This window comes from Syngnathus leptorhynchus, chromosome 11, assembly GCF_054491065.1.
Source record: "Syngnathus leptorhynchus isolate UIUO chromosome 11, UIUO_Slep, whole genome shotgun sequence".
Lineage (NCBI taxonomy): Eukaryota > Metazoa > Chordata > Actinopteri > Syngnathiformes > Syngnathidae > Syngnathus > Syngnathus leptorhynchus.
Window position 1 is genome coordinate 4,111,245 of NC_141205.1, and position 26,181 is coordinate 4,137,425.

Here is a 26,181-nt window from a genome sequence, read left to right on the forward strand (position 1 = left end):
GAAATTCAAAAAGAATTTTGGTAACATGTATTACGGAATAAATGAACATATCATGAAATAACCAATAACAATTAGTATTATGTATTTCTCATCCAACTATAATTTACCCAGTTGTTAATCGTCATCAGTCACATTTCTTTTGCATTTTGCGTTTCTGTTCTCTCACTCATTCTCATTCCGTCTATCCTGCAGAAGTATTTCACTGATGACAAAACACAATGGCTGCTGCCTAATTAAATAGACAGAGATTAACAGCACAACTAATAGCCACGAGAAGGGTAGGGTAAGAGCACAATGAAATCCACGGGTATTAATATTGCTTTCGCGATAAAGAAGGTTCAATCACTGAAATCAGTATTGTCTTGTTTGTGTATCTATGCTTGTCCTCATACTGACTGAAAACATTTATGGCGCTGTGCCTTGTTTGTGTGTGTGTGGTGTGTGTATTGGAGGTTGTTCTAAAAACATCTCATCAACAGTGCAAGGCTCAGAAAAATGTTGTGACATTTCAAAATAATATGAAATAATCTTGTTTGTTACCACGGCAACATGGAAGCAAACTGCTGGGTGAGAGTGTCACTCTTCTTCAATTTCATTTCAGTTCTGTGAGCTACAATATGAACGGCTAACGGAAGATTTGAATTGTATTGGCAGCACTTCTGCAAGAATTTAGAACTTCCAACTAAGGTCTGACCTTAAGGAGGAATAATTTGAAAGATGATTATTTACAACAAATGATTGGTCAGTAGAATCAAATGTCCCTTTGGGTCAGCGCAAATTACCAGAATGATGTCACAGCACAACCTTTCAACCCAAAGAAGGTCATACTTAGTCCTGCTAAAAAAATATTCAAGGCAGCCACAAAAATAATATTTGGCAAGCACTCACGTTATCGCTCAGCTGCAGATCGTCCCAAAATATATTATTTGGCACGACTAAAGACTAATTCTCTTTCAAGCCAAGCCAAGCCATAAATGTTCCCAAATCATTGATTCTAGATATGAAAGTTGCAAAAACACTATTTAGGTCGACGCTCCCAATTAAGCCGACTTTGCCTGTCGCCATTTGTGTCTTTGTTCAACGCAGCTTACAGTCTTACACACAATGTTGTTTTCCTTGCAAATTGCATTTTTATCAAATTAGTATTTGGGAGTTCCAGTTAGATTACAGGTTTGACTTTATCGTGAATGCAATGACAGAGACCAGGACGTCCAACTATTACAGCCTTTTGACAGCCATTGTAGAAACACAAGCTATGGATCTTTTTAGTAGTAGTAGTTTTAGTTTAAATACTTCCAACAATTATTTATCTGTGCATCTTATTTTATTTTTTACTTGTCTTTTTGTCCCGGGCTATTTGAGGCGACTCACGATTTGCTTGCTATTATTTTTTTAAATTCCAAACAGTGTAGCATTATGAATTTACTCTCAGGTGGTTTCTAGGTTTTATTATATATTAATTAAGTTTTATTTATGCGTCAAATGTGCCTCATTTTGTGTCTCCAAATATACACACATGAATGACATCACGGGCAGGCAGAAATCCCCAAACTCATTTGTTTTATCTTTTTGTGCCGTTATATATTTTCTGATAAATGAATTGAATTAGTTGAATGAGCTCACTCACCCAAGAGGTTTTTCCAGTCGACTGGCTGGTGATCCAACAATCTCCCCAAGAGTACAGAACATCTGTCCCAAAAAGTCCTAAGAATGTGGGAAAGCAAAGAAAGGAGCAAATTAGGCAGGCTGGTATTTATGGAATTGAGAAAAACAAACAAAAAAAAATACTTCAAAGGAAGGTCAGATCCGTAGGTATATCTCGGCTGTCGTCTTTTCTACCATGAACACCCCTGCAAAGGTCAACTTGAAGATCAAACTTCAGATTAAATTTAATGCATCAAATTCAAGTCAGGCAACATATATTATGTTAGCCATTTGGAAGAAGCTTGTTTTGGAGAGTTGTGAATATTTCAACAGCGGATTTGCTGTCTTGGCATTTTTTTTTTTTTAAAGACAGCTTGGAGGGATGTCATACAGTACGCACACTGCGGTGAGTTGTGGACTATCACAGATACACAACAGATGGCATGAGATTGAAAGCATAGTGAGAATGACAAGCAAGATGATTCATGACAACTTGGTCACGTAAATGCCGTCAAACATCCTTGACAATACCGTGCACGCATTAAGAGTTGTTTTTGTAATACTGTCATGACTGTATCAACTCAAGGCCCTTTTAGTATTGCATTTTAAAGACACCAATGTTTTTTGTTAAACAACAAAATTGAAATTATATGCATTGTGAATCCGACAGAGCCGTAACAAAGCTGATTGGATTCCTCAATGCTGCTATCAGGTGTGAAATTTGACACTCACTTTGATTTCAAAGAAATTGATATTTCCTCTTTAATATGTTACAGCAATTAAATGGCATTGATGGGTGTGTGTAATTATGTGATTGTAGGTTGCCGTGCCACTACTCTACTGTTATGGCTCCTCTTTGATACTTATTGTAAAATGACTTTTAAAATATCACTTGGCAGATTGCAGCCCTCCACCAAGAACAAAAACTGCTAACAAAAGTCAGTGTTCTATTTGTGGGTTTATTGACCATCTGTTGGTTAGTGAGCAAGCTACTTCCTGCTTCATGGAGGATGATCAACCGACAGGCGGTGCCATATGTGATTCTGAGCTTGTGGACAATTTCATTGATGACTCAAATAGCAGGGGAGAAATAATGGTGTCCGTATATTTATCCAGATCCTCACAAACAACAACATTCTATTGAACGCTCTTTAAAACTAAATTAGTGGTGGCCTGCAAATGCCAGTAGTAGTGTTCATCTGATCTCAACACTTTTCTTTGTTTGCTTTTCTGGTGAAGAAAAGCAAACAATCCAGCCCAAAGAGTTTCTGATCGCGCCTTGACAAGGAGCAACAGCATCATGCTTCTTTGGTGTGTTGTAATGTAGTGAACATTTCCCCCAACCCCAAGGAAAAAAACCCCGAATCAAGTCCCTTCATCACGCAGCCATCGTGTAACCCTTCAAGACCACGAGTGTGTTGAAAGGTTGCACAGATTGCCGCAGTGCCCTTCAGACATCGCCCTTCCTCTTGAGTCAATGAGAGACAGCAGCCATGCAGTGTCAGAGGTGAAAGCGATGCTAGCACCTACATTGAGTTCTGCGGGCTTCCAGAAATGTTGGCCAGCAGCAGCAACAACAATAACAACAGTGACAACAACAATAACAACAACAATAGATGCCCATCATATACCATATAACATGACACATTGAGAACAAAGTGCTCCTGATTCCTAAAGCCGCTCAAAGTGATGAGGTAAGAATGACAAGACAACATGCTGTGCTTTAACGTTCCCCCCCCCCGAAAAAAGAAAGCTCATGATGAGGAAAAAATGCAAACCCCTGTTAATCCAAATACATTCAATAAGCAGATGGTTTAAAAAGAAACATACTTTCTCAATGCTTTCAGTCACCATAGTTTCCGGTTTGATGAAGAAAGCTAATACAGTATTGAGTTAAATTGTTTGACAGAGGTGGAAAAAAAATGGTGAAAAGCATTGCGTGATTGATTTTTGTCATTGCAATGTCACCGCTGCTGGTTTCTTCCTGGAGTTGCCTTCAGATTTGAATAACCTACAGCCAGCTAGCTCTCTGACAAAAAGTACACATCCAATTTTATGTTGCTGGACCCAAATATTTAAGCCAGCATGATTTTTTTTTTTAACTCAACCAATAATGAGACGGAAAAGCCCGAGGCTTGGTTGGCAAACCTGTCTGCTAGCTCATCATTCAGACAACTCAACAAATAACTCATCATCCGGAAATATTGGAAGTAACGAAAACTCCAGGAGAAAAAGCAGGGGTGCCCTGAGGTCACTGTGAAGTGTGACGTGAACGAGTGATCTCTCCCTATGGCTCACTATGAACAGAAAGAAAATTATTTAAAATTATTTGTTCATGTAAAACTATTTACATGGTGAAAAAAGAACATTTTGTATTTGGATTTTGCTACGACCCAAGCACTCAAGAGGGTTTGCCTTATTCCATCAAGTAGCAGCAAACAACGGACAGCTTCTAATTGGAAACACCACAGATAAAGAGGCTGCACAGCTCATCGTCAGAACCAAACATGCATTATTTTACTTTGTTTCATGCATCAAGTAAACAAAAATTTGGAATCCAGCCAAAACTGGTGTGTATTTATCTGTGGTGTCAAACGTAAATATAAAACAGTACAATGTGCACTCACATGTTTGGACAAGTCGGGACTTTTGGAGTCAACATCATACCTGAAATGAAACCCAAAAGGCAAAAAGGTCGTTTCGAAATTACACAATTGTAATCAACACAAGTGGGGGATATTTGAATGGATTTATAGTGGAAAGTTTCCCAAGTGGGTTTAGGATTAGACCAACATTTAAGGGGGGGTGCACATCTACAGTCACACAAAAAGCAAATCATACATGATGCAAGTCTCCTATGACTTCACCTCAGTGAAGTTTAACTCCACAAGTCTGTTTTGCTTTTTCTTTGGCACGTTTATGCCACCCCAGCAAGGGACCAGTGATGGCGAAGAGATGGGACAATTGGGAAAAATTTATGTTTTCATTTTTTTTTCATATTGAAATTGTGTGAGTTGATCACACATTTATTATTTGTTGTGTCAGTCTACTATCCAGGGAATCTACTAACACATTTAAAAATACCCCATGGTGTGCTATAAACATTCAAATGGGCCACTGCCAACTTTCCAGATATTACTCTCAGTAAAAAATGTAATTTGGGTTCAGAGTTTTTTTTTCTTCATCCATAATCATGAATGGAGCTCATGATTTAATTTACATAGAATTACATGTAATTAAAAAGCAGTGAAAGCAAGTGAAATTGAGCATATGTGATTTGCTGATTAAATGTTCACCTCCACATTCATTACGCACAATTGGACAGCATGCAAGATTTCATTATAGTTACAGGCAGCCTTTGGCCACCATGGATGAGTGTAACAATTTTGGGACGTTTAAGACTATGGACTCCCAAGAACCATGAGGACAAATATATAACTTTTGTCGAAAGAGCAATTGACAGGAAAAGTCATCAGTGAGTCAAAGGAAGAGCAAGCCTGGATGCCTGATGACGCCAGTCTCTTCCTCTGACTTCTAACTCTCCAAAAAAAAAAATTCAGTCAAAGCAATCTGTCAAGAAGATAGAAATAATCTGCAGTGATTTCCAAAGACAACAGACTCACAAGTCAAAGCGAAGGCTCTGCTTTTCTTCAAAAAAGTAGTCCAGAATGTACTTCCGAACAAAATCGGGGTTCAGGGTGTTGTCGATTACTTCAGTCCTGCCAAACTGCAAATCAAGAAAGACAGAAGGATGTCAGCGAGACCAAACACTCTGAAACTTGCTTTCGATTGGGATCTTCTCCCTCGTCAGACCGATGCGAACACCTTCCTTGTCAGAGGCCTGATTAAGGGTAGCGCTTTCACACATTGAAAAGGGAACCGGGGCTATGTTTCCGGGCTTCTTGATCCTAAACCTCTCCCACATTAATTACAGCTGGATAAGTCTTCTTTGAACCTCCCAGAGGAAAATAAGTCACGATAAAGTCGCAGTGACATGACTAGCAGAGAAAATTAGGGGAAAAAGTATGACCAGTTACTAAACTAACCAAACTCATCCCAAAGTTTGGTGTCAGGAGGATTTGCGAGCGTGTCCTTTTATGATCTGAGACAAAGATTAATTCCTGTGCCTGTTTAAATCGTCCAAATGAGTGCACATTTAATATGAGGTTAACTGGAATTAACAAGGTTTCCCAAACAACTGAATAATAGATTTGCGTCCACCAGATTCGGTGGCATTGGTCAATTCTTATTTTTCATAAGCTAATTTTATTCTTACTTTAAAGAGATATGCACAACCCCATTCTGTGATCCAGTTCAAATAATTTACCTTAAAAAGAAATTACAAGGCTTTTTCGTGGGATATTTTTGGGCAGAGTATTATACTATATCTATTTTCACTTCTCTCCAAAAATGTGTTACTTGCTGCTTTCTTAATCCCTCGTCTTGATCAATATCTCAGCAAAGTCTGCAATTATGATTCAATCCGCACACTACCCATGAATAATCGTATGGTCTACTGTCTTTGGTTACATTGTAAAATCTCAAACACGCCTCGAGACCACGCAAAAAGTACCTCAGACGATTGCTTAAGCTGAGACAAAAGGTCCAAGGCCGTTATTTGCAAGTTGAGCGTGAAGGAGAGGATGTGCACGGATGCATGGCTCTCATTCCACAATGCAGAGCGCTGGCTGCATAGGTTGATGCGTACACTAACCTTGCCTACTTTTCAAGTGACGATAACAAGTGCAGCCAAAATGCAAAGACCTCCAATACATATTTTTCCTCTCCCACACCATATTCATTGTATATTGTTTACAAACTGTCCTTGGAGTCAGGAGAAATAGTAAACATGGTCTGTTTTTTGATGTGAAGAAAATACAGGCTGACATAATGATAGATAACAGATATATAAAGCTGTCGAGTTTTGTAACGAGATTTCCCGAGATCATCTTAAATTGCTGCCAAATGGATAATAATTGGCTCCTTAATTGCCTTGACAGTCCATTTGTATTCTACTCAAAAGATTAGATGGAGACTTTAAAAAGGTTTGCAGTCATTAATGTCAGTGATTCTTTTGACTGTTTTTAATGACCGGGTGAATTCTCATCAAACTTAAATTGGAACAGCCAATTAAAATCCAGGGTGAAATGTCATAAGAGAAGACAGGATCAACCCTGACTAAGAAAATCTTAGCCTCCCTTCTACATCATTGGAATAGCACCACACAATAACAAATAAAGTATTCCTCAGTATCCATTTGAAAGCAATATTTTCCCTGACAAACAATGGATGAACTAATCTACTTAAGTGAGTAAGAATAGAAATCCCCCATCTCTGCCACTAGCCAGGCACTGCAAAAGGCCCAGAGGTGTTGATGAGATACAGAGCACATGCTAGTGATGAGGCAGGTGATGGCAAAGACGAGCTCCATAATGTGATTTCCCTGCTGAGTGGCAGAGACAATGCCAAGCTCCAGAGTTCATTAGATACTGCTGGGCTGCTGGGGGCTAATGAGAATCTGGCGCCAAGTTTCTGGCTGACACCCTGCTCATGTCCACACACTGTTCTGTTTTCCCTCACCTTACGGCCGATGATGATGATGATGATTATGATAATTATTATGATGATGATGATGATGATTATTGTGATCATTATGATGATGATTGTTACTACTATTATTATTATTATTATTATTATCATTATTATTACTATTATAGGAAAAGAGTGTTGGTGTTTCCATCATAAAAGCTTTATCAACTGTCTAGGTATTATTATAGGTAACATTTTTACTCTTTGAAGACTACAATTGCTGACTAACTTAAATTGTGAGGTAAGATGACCTCTCGGGAGATTTCATACATTATTGAAAAATAATTGCACGGCTTCAGAGACATTTATTCAACTTTTTCGTCTATTTATAAGTTTAAAGATGTTAAAGAAGGAAAACTCACCTCTCTCCACTGTTTGGTTTCTGCGCCTTGTGTGTAGAGGACACACACTGTGAAACGGGATAAAATCAGTAGATAGATGGATAGATAAAAGATTATGAAGGATGAAAGACAGAGAGAAGAAAAAGTCAGTCATCAATCAGAGGAAGCCTGCCTGGATATAATGAATCAATTTGTGTGTGCACTTTTGTTTTGGGAGGTTACCTCCAGTACAGTGAAGCAACATTTGTCGGAGGAAACAAAGGTTTCCCAAAACACACTGAAAACTTTTCCAACCCGTAAAGAAAAAGCTAAACGCAGAAGATGAAAAGGTTAAGTGACTGAAGAAAAAATTCAAAAGACTCACGTGGATCTGACTTGGAAAACGTGTCTTTATCCAGAAGATTTCTGCAAAGTAAAAACATATCACAGTTACTTACTTATAAAAGAACAGTGCGAACAGGATGACATCATCGTCATTATTTTCTGTCACAAATAAAGATTTCAGTAAGAGTTTTAACTTTTTTTTCTCCAAATTTCACTCAGAGGCTCAACAACACAGCACAGTAAAACTTTATAACGCAGATGAAAGAGTGATACAGTATTTCTGTTGACTTGAATGTGTTTCAGCATTTCTGTGATTTCTCATTAGACTACAAAAACTTCATCCAAAACAAACTGTGTGTCAATCTCTCGTGTCTCAGCTACACTTGAGTTTTACTTGTGTGACCTTTTCGCAATGCCTGCCCGCCGTCGGTATGAATCCACCGAACATGATTACCCTTCATGCTTCTCTTCTGCTGAGATATGCCATCGCTTGTTCTCCTCTGTCTTTCTACTCTCACATCTTGTCTTGTTCCATTTGCTCTTTCAGTTAGTGTCATCGTGTTCTGTGTCCTTTCATCAGCCTCAGTCGAGCTTGATCTTTTCTCTGCTTGATGCAATTTATTTTTCACCCCTGTCTGTTAATAACGCCTCAAGGTAAAAAGTCAAGAAGGAGAATACTGATGAACATGGCATATTGATTTGTTTTTTTATTATTATTTTTGTACTAACTTTAACAAAAGACAATCCTTAAAATAAAAAAATAAAAAACTGTCTCTAAATGTTATACTGACTCATTGGAGAGCATGCAGAACTTTGACCTTTCCTTTAGTCTGTGCATCAGTGCTGGTATTACAGTATCCCCCCCCAAAAAAGTCAGGTAAGTGTGAGCTGGTAAATGTCAATGATATTTTTTATTGAGTGAGGCTACCCACCAATATGATTCAGTCTGAAAGTGAAGACTCTCAACTCAGGACTTTGTGAGTTGATGGAGAAAAAAATACTTTGAAGAATCTTCCATTTGGTGACCTCAGTTTTACACCTCAGTGATTTTCAGATGATGTACATTACTTGTGTTGGATTTACCATCTCTCACTGGAGAGGTGAATGAGAATCAGCATCAAAGCTGAGCCCAGTTTGCTCAGTCGGAAAAGAGCGAGGAGCTCCTCCCCCAAGTGAGGGCATCTTGGAGTCTTGTTCACAAGCAAGCGAAGAAGAACGAATGGAGATTGACATGTTGCATCGGTCTTTCGTGGTGAAGAAGGAGCTGAGGCAGAAGGAGATGCTCTCGATTTACCGGTCGATTTACTTTACCAGCCTCACCTATGGCCAAGAGCAGCGGGTCATGACCGATACACCAAGATCAGAGACGATCGAAATGAGTTTCCTCTGTGGGGCTTTTTTTTTTTTTTTTTCGAGATAGGGTGAGGAGCTCAGCCATCTGTAAAGAGCTCACAATACAGCTAGCTGCTGATCAAAAATGTTTATGGCCGAAAATGCTCCAAATCCCAACATTTACATTTAAGCCCCCGTGTCTTGAAAATCTTAAAACGTGTAATATGATGTTACCAAAAATGTGGAACCGGAGACTGGTGACACCAATGTCTATTGGATTAAACTGACATGAAAAATGATACATTACTGTAAATGATATCAAGTTGTTAACTCAAGATTTTAATCAACCTCAATCATTTTCAAATTGAATTACGAGAGAAGCAAATTCTCTCCAACTGATTTTATGATTAAATAATTAAAAAGGAAATGCTTCTTATTATGCCTTGATTGAAATCCACAGATTTAAGGAGGACAAGCATGCACGCAGAGGAGAAGGCCAAGTGCAGAATGTTCCTACATTCATTTTCAGGCATCCACCATATACAAACATCAATACACAATGGTAAAAAGCCTTCCAGGGGGGTAAAAGGAAAAGATGACAACAGCCTAAACTTCAAACAGAAGCACCCAGCAAGCAGGAGGAGCTCATCTATTCAAAACCAGATCTGCTGCAATGAATTCTCATCAAAGTGATTCTTTTATTACCCTGTGCTGAGCGTGGCTCCCGTCGTGTATGCTTTACAACACGCTAAGCCCACATCAACAATGGTCCTGCCCTGAATTCACAAGCAACCCTTCACTGTGCTGAATGTTAGCAAAGAAATACACAACTAAGTACAAAGGCTTAGAAGTGCTGACCAAAGAATCTATTTACACTTTTGGTCATTACAATCTGTGCCAGCTCAGTGTCCGTGTCTACTTGTTACGATTCTAGATTTGTCTATAAATACTCGAGATCAAGGGGATCAAGATATTCTACTTCTACTCGATGTGAATTGTTCATTCGTCTTTGGTGATATCAACTCTGCTCTGCTTTGAAACACTTTTCCAAAAATGAAGTCAACACCACAATTGAAAAAAGATATTTTCCTGCACAATCGTAGTTACATAAAGGGAAGACTACCTAACTTCAAAAGTTCTAACAACAAACAAGGACACCATTTTACTAATTTTAAAACAATCCCATTTTTCAAATGTGTCATCAGATTTACATTTGGGCGTTATGCAATCTACTGGCAATGCTACAGGGCTTTCAAAAAAACTTTCAAGATGTAAATGAGGTTCGAAAAAAGATCTGAGCTTCAACCGAGGCAGTATTTGGATGCGTGTGTGTGTGTGTGTGTGTGTGTGTCTGAGATGTGCCCTGCATGCGGCAAGCGATTGTCTGTATACAAGAGAATATTGTAGAGTGAAGTGAGCAGCAATGTAACAGAAAATCAATCACAAGCGGAGAAGAACAGACAAACGCGTCACGGAAAGTGTGTGTTTGTGAGCGGGAGGACAACCTCCCTACCCTCTCTGAGAGTCAAAACAGAAAATGTTGTGGATGAGATAAAAAATAGAGAAGAATATCAAAGCTTCCTCCACTCATGTTGGAGAACCAAGCCCCAGTTCAGCAGACACCAAGTCGACGGCCTTTTATTGATATAGTGTTGGCCTACCAGTAAGCCTGCTAATTAGACAGATGCTTCTTTTAAGCAAACGGGGAGGCTCCTCCAGCTTCTCACACTTTGACTGCTCCGCTCAACCGGGGCATACTGAGGAGGAGATAATAAATATCAAGGGATCAGTGCTTCTGTTTGAAGAGGCATGCAAATTGAGACGAAGTGATTTGGAGACTTGGACTAGACTAAAAGTGAGCATAAATTTACGGAGATTCAAATGTTCCACCCGCTCAGGCTGCCATCCAATCTAATATGTTGTGCATTATAAATGAACTGAATTTATAGGACACGGCTCTTTTGCAATGATTCTTAACAGGGCTTTATAGTGTTCACTCTTATTTTTACATCATGCACGCCAAGATTTATTCATATCACCGGCACCTCATTCCTTGGCAATGCACAAAGTGTGTGTAGATTGAGGGTGAGAGGTTCACACACTGAAGGCGTTTCCCTGCTTCTGTAGTGGGAGTAGCGTGACTCTTAATTCCGAGGTTTCAGCTTGAGCTTTACCTCTTGGGTGCACAGAATAGTTATGTACAAAAAGTAGTACCGTATGGACGTTTCGTAAGATGATTACCATGATTAAATCGATCATATTTTTCAGTATTATAACCAGTTTCTATTGAAAAAAATTAAAATAAAAAAACACTGCAGCTACACCCAAATCAAAAACATGAATATAAAACAGTTTGTATAAGATCATCAGATGACTTAGAACTTTTCTATAGTTCATGTTCATATGATATGGCATTTCTGGATTTAAGTGGGTGTTCACAATCAATACCGCATGCCACTCTGTGAGCCAAAAGAATCTTGCGATTTTTTTTAAATCTGAAAATGATGATACATTTGGAATTGGAATGATGCAGCATTAAAATTAAATAATGACCCATTAGATCCATAACATCCATATAGAAAACACTTTAAGACATTTGACCTAGTTTTCCCAATTGTAAGTCTTCCCAAATCAATTTTGATCGAGAAAGTGCAAAGGTAAGACGTTCATTGAGAAATTATGTTTTCATTCAGTCATTTCAAAAGGCAACGCGTTCTCCTCAAATCCATTTAAGCAAGAATGGATCACACTCATTCACCCTGAAAAAACTGCTGTATGTCAGTGTGACAAAAAATTAAAGCAGGCCGTGTGCATGGTAACAGTGATGATAGAGCTGGAGGAGGTGGGCACAATAATTACAAGTAAGGCAACGAAAGTGAGAACGAAAAAAAGGAAACTACAAGAGAGATGAAAAAGGAGCATGTGCACAAAGTGGGAAGTTTTGAAGTAAGCAATTTGTTGACAGTGCTGGAGCCACATGGAGGAGAGTGTAAGGGGAAATTATGCAGCAGTACAATAACTGTGCTAAAAAAATTCACTCAGCTGTCGTTTCTGCTTCTTATGGCATCATATCTCTCTTTCAATATACAACTTAACTGATCGACAGATTCCTTTTAATTCTGCACATGGAACTACTATCATCAATAATCCATTTTCCAGACGACGATGCAGGAATTTAATTGAAAGCAACAATTCCAGCTGCGCAACTGTAATGCTGGTATGACTTTAGTGTCAAATCGATGGTAGACCCAAGCAGGATCATTCCACCCCACCACCTGTTGAATTATTCAGGGCAGAACTTTCTCTGGGGAGAATCCAAGTCAGTGTGCCAGACAGTCACAGTGAGCTCGCTGCCTGGCTTGGCGTAAAGGCTTAAGATCATCCCTTAAGTTCCAACGGGGGGAATTGTGTTACTGGCTGACACAACAAAGGTCAGGGGTCAGGTAGATGTGTACGGTGTATAATTAGGAGAATGGCTAATTGTGCATTACTGATAGGCGAGATCCGTAAGCAGTGGTAATGTGGGTAGTAGGCCAGGTTGTTGGTACATGATTAAGAAAAAAAGACAGTGAATACTGAAATAATTTGAAATTGCCCCAAAGTAATATCACATTTAAAATGCTTGGCATACATAAGCATAGCATAAGCACATTGTTATTTTTGGATTGATATCATGACAGGAAATCAAAAATGACATTATGCTGAGTTGAAAGAAATACTGAAAATTATCAAAGGCAAATTTGAGGACAGTGGTGCCTTGACAAGTTTTGAGTTATGAGCTGTCACAGCCAAAATTTCAGTGGAATGAGAGTGCCACAATCTTTAATGAACTTTCAAGAAATGGTACAAACGGCAGCTTTGTTCCTGATGTCACCCACTAGGCCACACCCCTTTGGATAGATTTTTAGATTTCATTGCACCCTTCACAGTTTGACATGAATATAATGTATTCATGGTTAAAATCATATAGATGAATCCCTATAATTCGGTATAAATATAATTTACAGTGTACTAACTTTGCCCTGGAGCGCTTGTAAAACTGCTCGTGAGAACAGGCTGATTTATTTGATTGCAAGATTAAAAGATGATAAATACGAAGGATTTTTCTTACTGAACGAAAACAACTTTTCTAAAGTGGGTCATATATAAAAGCGAAATAATCAGTAAAATGCATCAAGAATCCGTGATCTTGTCTTATCTGAGGCCAAAACAAGAGAATTGCTTCTCTCTTCTTCATCTCTTGTTTTACCCCGGAACAAGATGCATCCAATCATACAAGTAGACGTGGAGCAAAACGACCACCTCGGTGGAAGGATTTCAGTGTAAATAAATTTGTTCCACAGTGTATGACTACTATAAAAGACCTAGAGAACTAATATGCAGTACTGTGAAAGCGTTGTAAATGGATAGAACTTGGGCAGTAGATATTCTCAAGGGGTGAAGCAACATATGTAAGTTTCATATAGTTTGCATGTTTCCATGGCAACTGCTGTACTCTTCCATTAATCTGGACCGCTTTCTTTCTTGTGCAGTGACATAGGGAGCTAACAAACAGACTGGTGTATTCATTTTCTAACTCATTCTAGACTATGCTATAAAGACAAAAATGACCTATTCCTGTTTTGGGCTGACCTATGGACACATGCAAACCTGGAATTAAAATGTGCTTTTTATGAGGCTGCTTGCAGATCACTACAGTAGTAAGAGCTTGCGCGGTGGTTTCCAATCTCATGGTGGTGAAAAAAGGGCAGGAGCTGATTGCTGTCTGTGGACTTGTTCCTCAGGGGATCATAAATGTGTCTAAAAGACACATTTCATACCAGTAGAAAGCAAAACAACAAAATCTGAACTTGAATGAAAAAAAAAAAAAATCTGAAACCGTGCATGGAATTTCCCCCCCATTAGAGTGGGAAATATATTTACTGCTTTTTTTTCCCGGTGGTTTGATTGAATTCAACAATAACTCTTATCAGCCATCATAAATAAAATTACAACCTTCTGAATGTAATAAGTAGAGGAAGCAAGACCCTAACACACACAAACATACACACACATTTTCCATTATCCATTTCCCTTCAGGGTGTCAGCGGCATTATAATCAAATACACTCATCTCACCCACACATTTTTCTCGCATATCCAGCTTTGTTGTACCACACGGGACCATCTTGCCCAATCATCTCATCCTGCAAAAAGGGGCACACAGCCAAAACTGAAATAGCAGCACATACTCAGAATAGGCGCAGATACGCATCTGATCCAAGCCAGTCGAGGATCGCTGGCTATGAGATGCTAAATGACATTTGCATTGTCTTGGCTTTTTGCAAAGCGGTGTCAAAATTAAATCAGTTGTCATGTCATATCAATCATGCCATTTCACTTGTCTCAAGTGATTACACTAGAGTGCACAATATATGCGACAGCTTCCATCAATCAAAGAAAGTGGATTAATTGGAGTAGAAGTAAGGAGCAAACTATGAAAATATGTAACTATGCATTTTAACCACCAAAGATATGGCGAGAACCCATTGACTGTTAAGTGTTCTAACCACATGCGTTGAAGTCAAATTTCCTTATCGTGTTTCTGTGCTATTTTTTTATACAAGCCCCCAAAAGAAATCTTAACGGTATTATTATTAGATCTAATATTAGATAATAATATTATTTTATATATATTATGTTATTTATGTATATACTATATATATTATAGATTATTTTTATATATATAATTATATATATATATATATCACATTATAATATAATCTAATAGTAAATAATGATATTAAATTACTTCCAAACTTCATAACTTATTATAAGTCAGTCTACCACCAAAACACTTTTGAAACACTACAGTGCTTCACTACTAGACTTGATTTTGAGTTGGGGTGTTTCCTTGGCTGGTGTTTGTCTTTGTCAGACAAAGAGCATCGATCAAAACCTCGTCGACCTCTCTCCAAGTCTTTCTCCATCAATACTCATCTCGTCTCCTTCCTAAACAGTTGCTGTTCAAAACAGCTTCTCTAGACTTAATGTGCAGTAAGACAAACTGAAGGCTTGATACAAAGATTTGACATGTACGATTCCATCACAGAAGAGATTAATGTTGTGGAAGCGGGAAAACACTGACAGCTGAACAGTGTTACAGACAGACCCGGGAGGGGGATTATGAGATGCAAAACTCATCATAAGAATCAGTGTCTTTCTGTTGTCATCATGGATACAATTGAAATGAGGCTGTTTTTGTGCTGCGGAAAGTTTTCGAGGGATACTTGGTGTACGTTTGTAAGATTGCTCAACATCATTTGTCAATTTTTGGCCACGAAGTCTTCCTTAGCGTACAGTGGCCAAATGTACTTTTCAAGATCTAGCAAATCTGGCGTTTTAATTCAAATCACCAGGGAAAAGAACAAGAAGAAAATGCGCATTCATATTTAATGGGGAAGCGCTGTGTCGCCCTTGTACCATAAACAATGTTGCTGCAGCAGCTAGTATAGTACAGGAAGAATCCAACTGATGAGTTTTGTGATCAGAAGGACGAGAGAAGGAAAGACATTTTCAAAAGTTGGAGGTGGCAGGTGTGAAGAGTTCCAGGCCACTTCACACATTCCAGCTCTTGAACACCGAGACATACGTTCGTGTGTAGCAGGGAAATGCATTTATAATAATAAGAAGAAGAAAGAAAAAAAAGGCTGACTCATTCTTGTGGATTTAATGAGACAAAAGAAATTCAATCAAAAAAAAATGTTTTCCTCTCTCCGTTCTCTTCTGGACACTGAAGAGCTTTTTCCATTGGTTTCTAGGGGTGTACCTAATATTGTGGCCAGTGAGTGGCTCCGCACATCATGAGCAGCTGTGATGCATTTCAAAACGTGTTACTTTGTAGATGTACAGTAGATCGTTTGGGTGTTTCCTTCTCTATGGTTAATTAGGACCAGGCATCTCTTGATGGTGCAGGAAATATTCCCACCAGAAGTGCTTTAACCTAAAGAGATGTGATGTGAAAGCGAGTGAGGGGGCTGAGAATGATGATAAGCCTTGGCTCTGGATCTCCCGGGGGCTTTTCTCCACTGAATGTCCCAGATTCATAAAGGCACCTATTCAAGGCGGAAACCAGGCTTGTCATAAACTCAAATCCGTATGCAAATGCCGAGCATCCCGATATTTAGCATAGAAATTTAATCAAAGTCGTGTGATGCTTGCATGAAAGAAACAAGTGGAGAAATCCCACATTCCGTCCCTCTTGGGGGAACACGGCGCTGAAGAACAGAAACGGTTTCCTATATGGATAGAAGGTATGACGAGCGCCATTCCCCAATTAGAGAAAGATTTATCAGCGATGAGATCAATCTTCCGCATCTCGAGGAGCTTGGTTGTGATTAGGTGTCAAGAAAAAGAAAATCCGTGACAGTAATGGCTTAATTGGCTCTGCTTTGCATTCACGCAGTAGCAAACATGGAAGCAAAGCTTGTTGACAAACTCAGCCCAAGATAGCCACGCGCAATTGGACTCATGGGATTACTGCTTTACAGTATATAAAACGCCATATGTTTATTTGCAATAAACATACCTTGGCATCATTATTAAATTATCGTGGAAGTTTTAAAAATAATAAATTCCAGGAAATATAATTATTCCAATGGCTGCTGGTGTTACAACGAAGCGCTTCACATTGAGCAATGGGATTGGAAACAAATACATTTACTGAGGCAGGACAGTAACAATCAAAGTCGAAAGCCAAAGAATCTTCAAACAAGTTTGAAAAATGGATGGTGAGTTGGGCTTGTTTAACATTCAAGGGCATGACCAGCGACAGAAAGGCACCTCTGAGGCTCCTTGCAGGAGCATCTGGTCTGTGGACCTGATGCACCGGGCTTGTGCGTATGGGTGGAGACCTTAGCTGAACTGACACTGCAGGAATTAAAAAAGTCATTTCATTTAATAGGAATATAATCCAGTAAATAAATACCACAATGTACATCCACCCTGGCTAGAAGACCACTAAATCTCTTCGATTAGTATTTCCGTTGATGTCACTTATCCCCTGTCCACCCACTTTCTCCGCCACTGGTCCTGATAACATGTTGTCAAAAGCAGGCTGTGTAATTTGTAATGAGGGCTATTAACCAAAACAGGCAGAAGCTATCATCAAGCTTCCAGACCTCCCAGAGAACATGACACAAATGCGCATGAATCCTTTCTTCACAAACGTGACTCATACTTCATTGGCACAGAAGCTTTGAGATGACTGAATGGCATATTGTAGCAGTACTTTTGTTCAGATGGTGCTATGTCAAGAATGGGCAGGTAGGGCAAGAACACCTGGAAAAAATTCTTGTTATTAAATATCCCTGCTCTCCAGCATATGGGCCCACCTGTGTTTTTGCTTGCACCCCCCCCCCCCCCCCCCCATAAATCCATGATCTGACAGTGTGTTTCAAATGCGTATGACTTATTTATCACTTAAAGTCAGATTGCAGCAGAAAATGTACTTTCATGATATATCACCTTTTTGCTTCATATCACAATCACATCCATGAGCAGAAAAAAAAGGGGTCATCTTCAATGAATGTCACTCAAAATGTCTGAATACCGCTTAATTCCGCAATCAAAAATGTTTGATTGAAGCACACCTTTTTATTTTGTGTAGCATTAAAGCCACGAGTTCGTCCACTAATTAAAATGAAACTATTTGCTTTATTTTCCCTTTTTCTCTCTTTTTTTTCTCTTTGCTGGAGGATGTGCATGGCACAGAGCGCACTGTATGTCAGACAGTACATCAATAATGCATACACAGCTCAAACTGGCTCGCTTGAATGGCTCAACAACCTAAAAACCCAGCATGAAAGGATGTACAAGTGTGTGTGTGTGTGTGTGTGTGTGTGTGTGTGTGTGTGTGTGTGTGTGTGTGTGTGTGTGTGTGTGTGTGTGTGTGTGTGTGTGTGTGTGTGTGACTATTTTACCTGAGCATGTGTTAAGTTTGGCAAATTAATTTTCTGACTTATTTCACACTTTGCTAAGAGTGATGAAAGCTGCAAGATAGCAAACAGGTCAGAGGAAAACATTGCAGTGCAAACATTTCATCATCTCAACACATAAAGATGACATTGGGGTTTAATTTTCATTTTTCATGTCAAGTCTCACCCTCAGTTCATTAAAATCCATTTTACATGGTACAAAATAAGAATGGAAAGAATTCAAGGCAAAAGTCCGACAGTGGGTGCGGCACCTTTTGCGCAACTTTCCCCCACCCCCCTCCCCCTCACACCATCGCGGAGACTCACCTGCAAGAGACGGTGACTTCCACCTTGGTAGCGGGGATGTTGCCGGTGATAGGGTCGAAGTCGTACACGGATGACATGTCCTCCAGCTTGTCCATGACCTCCCTCTCCATCACGTCCATCTCGAGAGCGCGCGGTGGTTCCGGTCGGATCCGGGAGGCGCACAACCTGGCCCCGATGGAGCGCGCTGAGTCTCCACCGACCAGATCAGAGACCAGGTGGCCTCCGGTCCGACCCGGTGAGGCAGCCACTTCAGACACGTTGAGACTGGAGACGAAAGTGAAGAAATGAGCTGGTGAACACTCGCGAAGTCAGCCGTGCACTTGCTAATGTGTCCATAGAGTTTTGATAAAGACAGCTCTTCTCTTTCTCTGTGTGCACAGTGGAGCATGTGGAGATGCACTCAAACGTATCCGTCCTCCTCCCTGAATGAATCACACTCAAGTGTTGGAGACCCTGCCCATGCAAGACTCACTGCTGGCTCTTGAGAGTGCATGCGCGCGCGAGTGATTCAGTTGCGCACGGATTTCTTTGACGAGTTGACGTGATTGCAAAAAAAAAAAAAAAAAGACAACAGTGCCAAAGATATGTAATCGATAATAGCAATGGTTTAGTTTCGAAAGGGATTTCCCACTGATTTAAGATGGTAAAAAAATAAAATATCTGTAATCTTAATGGCTTTGTACCAGTTTTTTTCTTTAGTGGGGTACTGCATAGAAATTCTATTATATTTTTAACTATGGATTCATATTGTGTATTTAATTATACATGATCCACTAGAATAAACTAAGGCGTCTTCAAAATTCCAACAACAATGCGGTATAATGTGGCTAAACGAGGTAAGCTAAATATCGTTTGCCTATCGACAAGAATAACTGCCCGAGCATTTTAAAATTGCTGTCACAAAATCCCCTAAAATATATATCCATGAATGTGATTGCTAAAAAATGACATGTTTTCTCTTTATGTCTATGTCATCATAATCTGTGACTAATAAATCAAGGCAACTGTACTCTTCTTGTTTGTTGAATGTTATGTTTTTTCTCATTTTCTGAAAACTTTCCAATACCACTTGAGCAACTATTGCTATTAGGAAAGAACTATCTATGCGATTGATTACATACCACTCTCACAATAACAAATATATCATTGCATTAATATATTTGTCCAAACGCATCAACCAAGACTAAAGTTCCACGTATGTTTGTACCAAAGAAAAAATTAACACACCCTTTTAACAAGTGCAGTTACCAATTAAAATATGTTCAAGCAGGCTAAGGTAAAATCAATATTAATTACACGAAAGGGAATTACATATTTAATGGCGTGCATCCATCATTGGCTAGTTGTTTGCTGCTCAGACTTTAGACACGATAAACTATTGCAATAAAAATGCAAAACCGGTGAGAGCGCCTGCCAACAATCAGATGGCTTTGTCATATTGGGCTAAATACACTTCCCAAATGCATCCAGGCAGTCGGCATGTAGCCTTTGTTAAATCACTCACTTGCAATCTCTTGGGGTGAAACATCACATTTGGAGGACTACCCAGCTGGCATTTTTTGGTTTAATATGTCGGACCACACATTCGTAGTTTGTCTCGCTTCTATCCTTGCTGACACGTACGCACGTGCACACACACAGTCTCAAGCAGCTTTGCACACTTTTCACTCATAAATGGATAAAAAGCACATGGCTTCCTTGCAATAAGCAGCTATAGTTGTCTGGATTCTGGAAATCTATTTATGCCGGCAAAGGATGCTTCTGCCCACACAGCCCCCTCAGCTTAACATCAGCAACACGCACACACAAACACATAAAAGCAATTTATCTTCTTCCATGTCACTGAACCCATAAAAAGGTACACACACGTCTACCTGCGCACGTTTTCCTTTGATTCATATATTTGGATGGTTTTACGTAGATTGTGCACATTAATAGCAAAATTCCATGGGCTGGCAGGACAATAAAGAGGAATGTGAACAGAAAAAAAAACTTCTGAATGGCAATTATCTACAGTACATACACGGCGAGGGGAAAAAATAAAAACACTTAAATAAAGCAATTAGCAGCTTATTATAGAAAAACAGAAGAGCAAAATGCAGATAGCAATTCCCAAAGGGAGTTACGGACGGCATAGCAGTTGTGTTGTGTCATCGATCATACAGATGAACAAAATGCCGGATTGCTCCGTTAAATACTTTTGCTCTAGCCAATGGGGATGGCGCAGGATGTGGTCAATGCTTTGTGTTTGGTGGTGACATTAATAACACCGTAGGGGATTCAAATGCCGCCTTCCTTTCATCTCTATCTATCGCTCCTGTTTCCTCCTTCCTGCAGTTTAGTAAGTGCTAATTACTGTGTTTAAGGCTTTCTTGTGTCATGCTGGCCAAAACACTGTCTTTTTCCAAGGCCAGATATAGAATAATGTTCTGTCAAGCAAGATAACGTATGTGATCTTTATCTTAGCGGCTTTAGCCATGGACATACTGTACAATTGTTTGTAGCATTTTGGGCAGATAAGATTTGAAGAGTAATCCAGATCATATGCAGAAACACAAAAGCAATTTGAAAAAGAGGTCGTTTTGAGTGTCGTTTTCTGGTTAGCCTTCAAAGGTTTTCAAATGTCTTTGGCAATGCTCACCAAAAAAAATACCCCAAACCTTCTCAAAGCAAAAGTAGATGATGTAGAACATTGTTTTCCAGTTTTTATTTAGCCAGAGACATATTTCATATCAAGAAAATGTCACAGCACACCCCCAAGCTAAAACGTCGCAAAAATATTCTCATCTTACAAATTGACTGTGTGAAAGCTAAACCTGTTTAGTCAAACACAAACCTATTATTCAAGTCCGCTGCTTTCAAATGTAGACACAGGTTGACAACTTGAACACCCATCCCGCTCCAATTATAGAATACAGGCCCATCTCAACATTTCATACACACTGTATACTTGAAAAATTTGTTTCTGTGAAGTCCATCTAAAAGTCGGATCCCCGTTGCTTGACGAAGAACCTCGGTGGTGACGTGCAAACAAACGCGGGGTTTACTAAATCTCCTTTCAATGGGGCCACACGACCCCCCCCCCCCCCCCCCGGATACAATCCCGCTCAGCAGTGCTGTTGTTTAATCCAGAATCAAACGACTCCTGAGGTGGCTAACATGAAAGAGAAACATTTTCTGAATGATTACCCAGTGACTGGTAAGCAAACAGAAGGGAATTACGCTGTAATTCAGCCACAGTCCTTTATGGGAAGGACTGTGACTGATTGACTGGCTAGGGGCCCGGTACTCCCTCAGACTGCAGCAGTGCACATTTAAGCAGTGTGAGGCCGGATAACAGCAACTGACATGTAAAAGATAATCGGGAAGTCTTGATTCTAACTTGAGTGTCTCTCAAACTTTCCTGGTGCAGTATGAAGAGCAGCTGTTGTCTCGTAACGTATGCTGATGATGAGTTAAGATTCTAACTGCATGTGGAGGCCATTACCACCAATAAATGAACAGCATTTAGTGCAAATTGACCTCTGGGGACTGGTTAGAATGCTACAGAGTTATTTGCAGCAGTGGCTGCTTTGAGTCACCACTGGCATTCAAATTGATTACAACTTAAATGCTAGCGGGGGCCACAAAGGATCACGCACCTCCTAATCGCAAGTACTGTATGGTAAGAAGGCATTTCAGTCTAAATTTTAATATCATTTCATTCCAAATATGCCAAAAATCATTACACTTATAAAATAGCCATGCCGACCAATCAGAAAGGTTCCGAAGAAACGAATCAACTATAATAAACCGTATGCTGTCAGGTATCCTTCAGCTAGTTTAATGATATGCATGTAAAACATAAAAATTTTTCAAAATGAAAGCAACATCAGCTCAAATAAACAATCATTTGTTTTTTAATTTGGTGGGGTCACTTAAATCACTTTCTATTTTGTGTGAATAGAAAGAAATAATTGAATTCTGAACAGTTAGTCATTCTGTATCTGAAATGGAACGTGTTCGACGACTAGCTTGTCAATATTAGAAGCACGTTTTTTCTTCCCTGCTTATCACTGCATGTAATCACAACTGAAGCGCCAATGAATATGCATCTCGGTGTTTTTAATACAACTGATACGGTCAACCACTTGGCTTCAGACGTGTCCCAGCAAGAATAGGAGCTGGCGTTTTTTTCCATCAAGTCACTCAACAAAATTTGAGATAAGGTATCTTCCAATATCCCGGTGTACGTATTTTGAAGGTAGCACAGATCAAGTGGGCTCATAAATAAGATAAGACGGAAAGGTTGGTAATGTTTGATGATAGGATGACGGCTCAAAGGTCAAAGTCTGCTTTTTGATCCACCTTCACGTTTCGCCCGTATTTTTCAGAGTGAGATGAAATCCTATACTGGTGAGTGTTTTTTTTTAACTTTCTAAGTTGGCATGTTAAATCCCAAGAGTTTTTCTTACCCAGTGTCGCCTCTTTAGCGTCATGATGGAGCTGGCTTTCTACCCAGGGGTGGCGCTTATGTACTTTTTTGCGGTGATGAACGCCACCAAGTCGGATCGGATCGAGCTGGATGAGCGGGCGTCCGTCAACGTCTTCTGTCTCTTTGTATTGATGCAGCCACTGTGTTTGGTGTTTGGAGGGTACACCGGCATGGCCACGTACCTCCTCACCGCATTGGTCTCCTACAACTTCCTGCCATGGAAGAAGACCAAACAGACGGGGAAAGAACCAAAGAAGACAAAGTGAACAAAAATACTTTTTGTTTACACTGAGAAAAATGTCTTTACGCCATTCTGACTCTTAAGTTATTTGCTTTGTAATGTATAATTTGTTGGTCTGGGTAGAAACAAAATAGAGTATTTTCTAAGAATGATGATAATATTTTTTTCAAGCAGATATGATTATGGTTAAATAAAACTTGTATTGTCATATAAAGTGCTTTTTAAATTTCTCTATGTATACTAGAAAAATCCAGAATTTTGTACTCATTTGAACAGAAATGTTATCAATAAACGTTTTGAAGGTTTGTCACATTGTACCTGAGTGCAATGTACATTTGTGCTGCTCATCCCACAAATGCGTGTATCCTCCATATGTCGCGTCATTAAAAAGAAAATAAACTGTCTTTCTGAGAATCTCTCCCAGGAAACATCTTGCTCTATCCTTGTATGTGTAGTTTTGAATTATAACCATTTTCATAAGTGCATTTCTGTGCGTGTGTGTTAGTGATGGGAAAACCTGGAAACAAATTTGAAAAAAAGAACAATCTGGCTAATAGTCTTTGGCTCTCTTTCATATACATGCAGATGTGCTCACAATCTGAAAATGGGAATATTTGTGCAGACATTTTCGACACCCTCCACCCTTAAAATCCTCTTCGGGGGTCATTTACATTCCCAGAATGATTTGCTTCACTCGAATGGTGATTTATAGCACCTAAACATGCACCAGCACGGTTGGTTTTGTCATTTATTATTTTCCGTCGAGGTGATGTGAAACAACGGGAAAATTATGAATCATTTGGCAATGTTTACCATTTCTCTTATGGCAGTAAATGTGAGGTATATTCTCATTTACCCTCCTAATTGGCACATCAGCAAGGCTGCCTTCTGCATCATCCATTATTTAAAGCAGAATAAATATTCACGGCCCTCAGGTATGCTGCTCATTTATTGCTCTTTCCACAAGTCTGCTCATTTTTTTCCCCCCACAAGGTCCTTTTAGCTGAATTACTTGCCTTGGTAGCTCACCATCTGTCAAGCTCAGCGCATCTCCTCAAGCCGCTTTGTTTGCCGCCAATTAGCACGTTCTTGGCTTTATGTCAGAGGTGGACTTTCTGGAGGTGCTCTCATCTTCCCTATCACTGGCATGAAAAAGAATGGAACCGTTAATGATCACAGCAGGATTGTTGTTTTTACCTGGATGATCTACTTTCTTCGACTGTGCCGAATATCTCATGGCCTCACATGATACAGATATTTCTGTGAGGGTCTGTAAGTGCCATAGTGACAAAAGTAGAAAATAATGATTCTGTTACTATGATAACAAAGTTGAAATATTACCAGGGGAAAACAAATTGGAGTGGGTAAACTGAAACATCAAGTGCTCTTGCAACAGCCATTTTTTTGTAATCCCTCCAGAATTATTCATTCTTTTTGATGTCATCGTCCAATGAAATATCTATCTTCAGCGAGTTTTTTTTTGTTTTATAGTAAACACGACAAGCTTGACAGAAACATTCTGAAAAGCAATTCACTTTTAGGCTGGGAAGAAAGGCGGCCAAATTAGCTCTGTATATCAACACAAATGATTCCTGACAAAGTGAAGGGCATAAATGCATCGATTTAATTACATTGCTGCATGTTACAGTGCATGGTGCCAAGTCTCAAGGGAGGTTGTAATGACTAAACGTGTTATCGGGCCAAAAGGTAGCACAACTGAAGATTTGAAGTCCTTGAATTTGAGCTGGCAGAACAAAAACTTTTCTTAATTTATGAAATGAATTTATGTTCAGACAGCTACAACATCAACTTTGAGCATTGAGAATGTGATTTGATTTTGTCAGTCTGTGCAAGTTGAATCCTCTGGAGTCTTTGCACCGGTCCTTTTATTATTGCCATTTGCCCGTGTATCGCAACGGGACACGGTGATGGATGGGCAAGTGAGAACTTTCATTTCCAGTGATAACCACCACCACATGTTATTAATGTTTATACTCACACACATATAAGCAGTGGCCATGTAAGGACTTTAATATTCACTGCAGGTATCTGCCTGAATTTACTCCTTACGTTGGCACGGTGATTGATGGCCCAACGAGGACATGGATCGGCACGGATCAGCAAGTAAGAGGCTTGGCTGAAATGTTGCAATGTAATCAAACTGAGGAAGACAGCAGAATCAAATTCCTGAAGGTTTTTTTTCTTCTTTATTATTATTTTTATGTGGGACGAGCAGATGGAACGCATCCTGCTGGGATGTGACGGCTGTGCCGCGTATATGGCTATTTGTTTGTGACTGGCATCTTCATATGGCTTTTGGCTCCACTGAGGCGTTAATGGCCGTCATACATCACACCGTCGGTGTGTCCCGTTGAGACTGTGGCAAGTGTTGCCCCGCACGAGTTAATGATCAGCGTTCGCAAAGGGAATGAAGATGTATTCTTTTCTTGGGAGCAAATCTTGACATAGACAGAAATAGTTGTAGGTGGGGGGGGGGGGAAATCATGTGTCCATCTGTTATGTTTCCTTTTATTTGCAACAATTAGTCAGCCTATTTATTTTTGGTTGTAATTGAATGCATTGAGGCTAATCAAACCATCTGGAAAGATTATAAAGTTAACAAATTTCAAGTTCAGTAAGTGCAACGCAATTAGACTCCAGTCTTATCCTAACGTATTAGCAAATTATTTTTGAAGTGTTTTGTTCTTGACAGATAACATTTCTTTTATTTTAAATGCATGATGCAATTCACCTTCTCTACACCTATGAGAATCTATGTATGGTGACCTACAGACCAGAATTTGACCACCTTAGTGGAGGTATGCGAAGCTCCACTGGGTGCATTTTGCTTCTATTTAAAACCACTGACATAAATGCAGGCTGACAATTTGTGACATGGCGGAGAAAAGGAAGGAACGCTATTGATATTGAATATGAACATTCACTAGCAGCTTCT

The 26,181-nt window shown here is 39.5% G+C and overlaps 1 protein-coding gene across 2 annotated transcripts in view; it reads right to left on the minus strand.

Annotated features, from left to right (window-relative positions):
* The window catches only part of cpne5b (copine Vb), a 48,081-nt gene extending 29,452 nt beyond the window's left edge, over positions 1–18,629 (minus strand). The window contains exons 1-7 of one of the 2 annotated variants that reach the window (XM_085923802.1): positions 18,511–18,629; positions 7,939–7,979; positions 7,596–7,642; positions 5,268–5,371; positions 4,272–4,311; positions 3,175–3,189; positions 1,628–1,704 (exon numbers count right to left, since the gene is read on the minus strand). In XM_085923802.1, coding sequence (XP_085779928.1) covers positions 1,628–1,704; positions 3,175–3,189; positions 4,272–4,311; positions 5,268–5,371; positions 7,596–7,642; positions 7,939–7,979; positions 18,511–18,629 — 443 coding nt within the window. The remainder of the gene's footprint in view (positions 1–1,627; positions 1,705–3,174; positions 3,190–4,271; positions 4,312–5,267; positions 5,372–7,595; positions 7,643–7,938; positions 7,980–18,510) is intronic. The other variant, XM_085923801.1, reaches the window with a different exon arrangement.
* Positions 18,630–26,181: the final 7,552 nt, after the last annotated feature.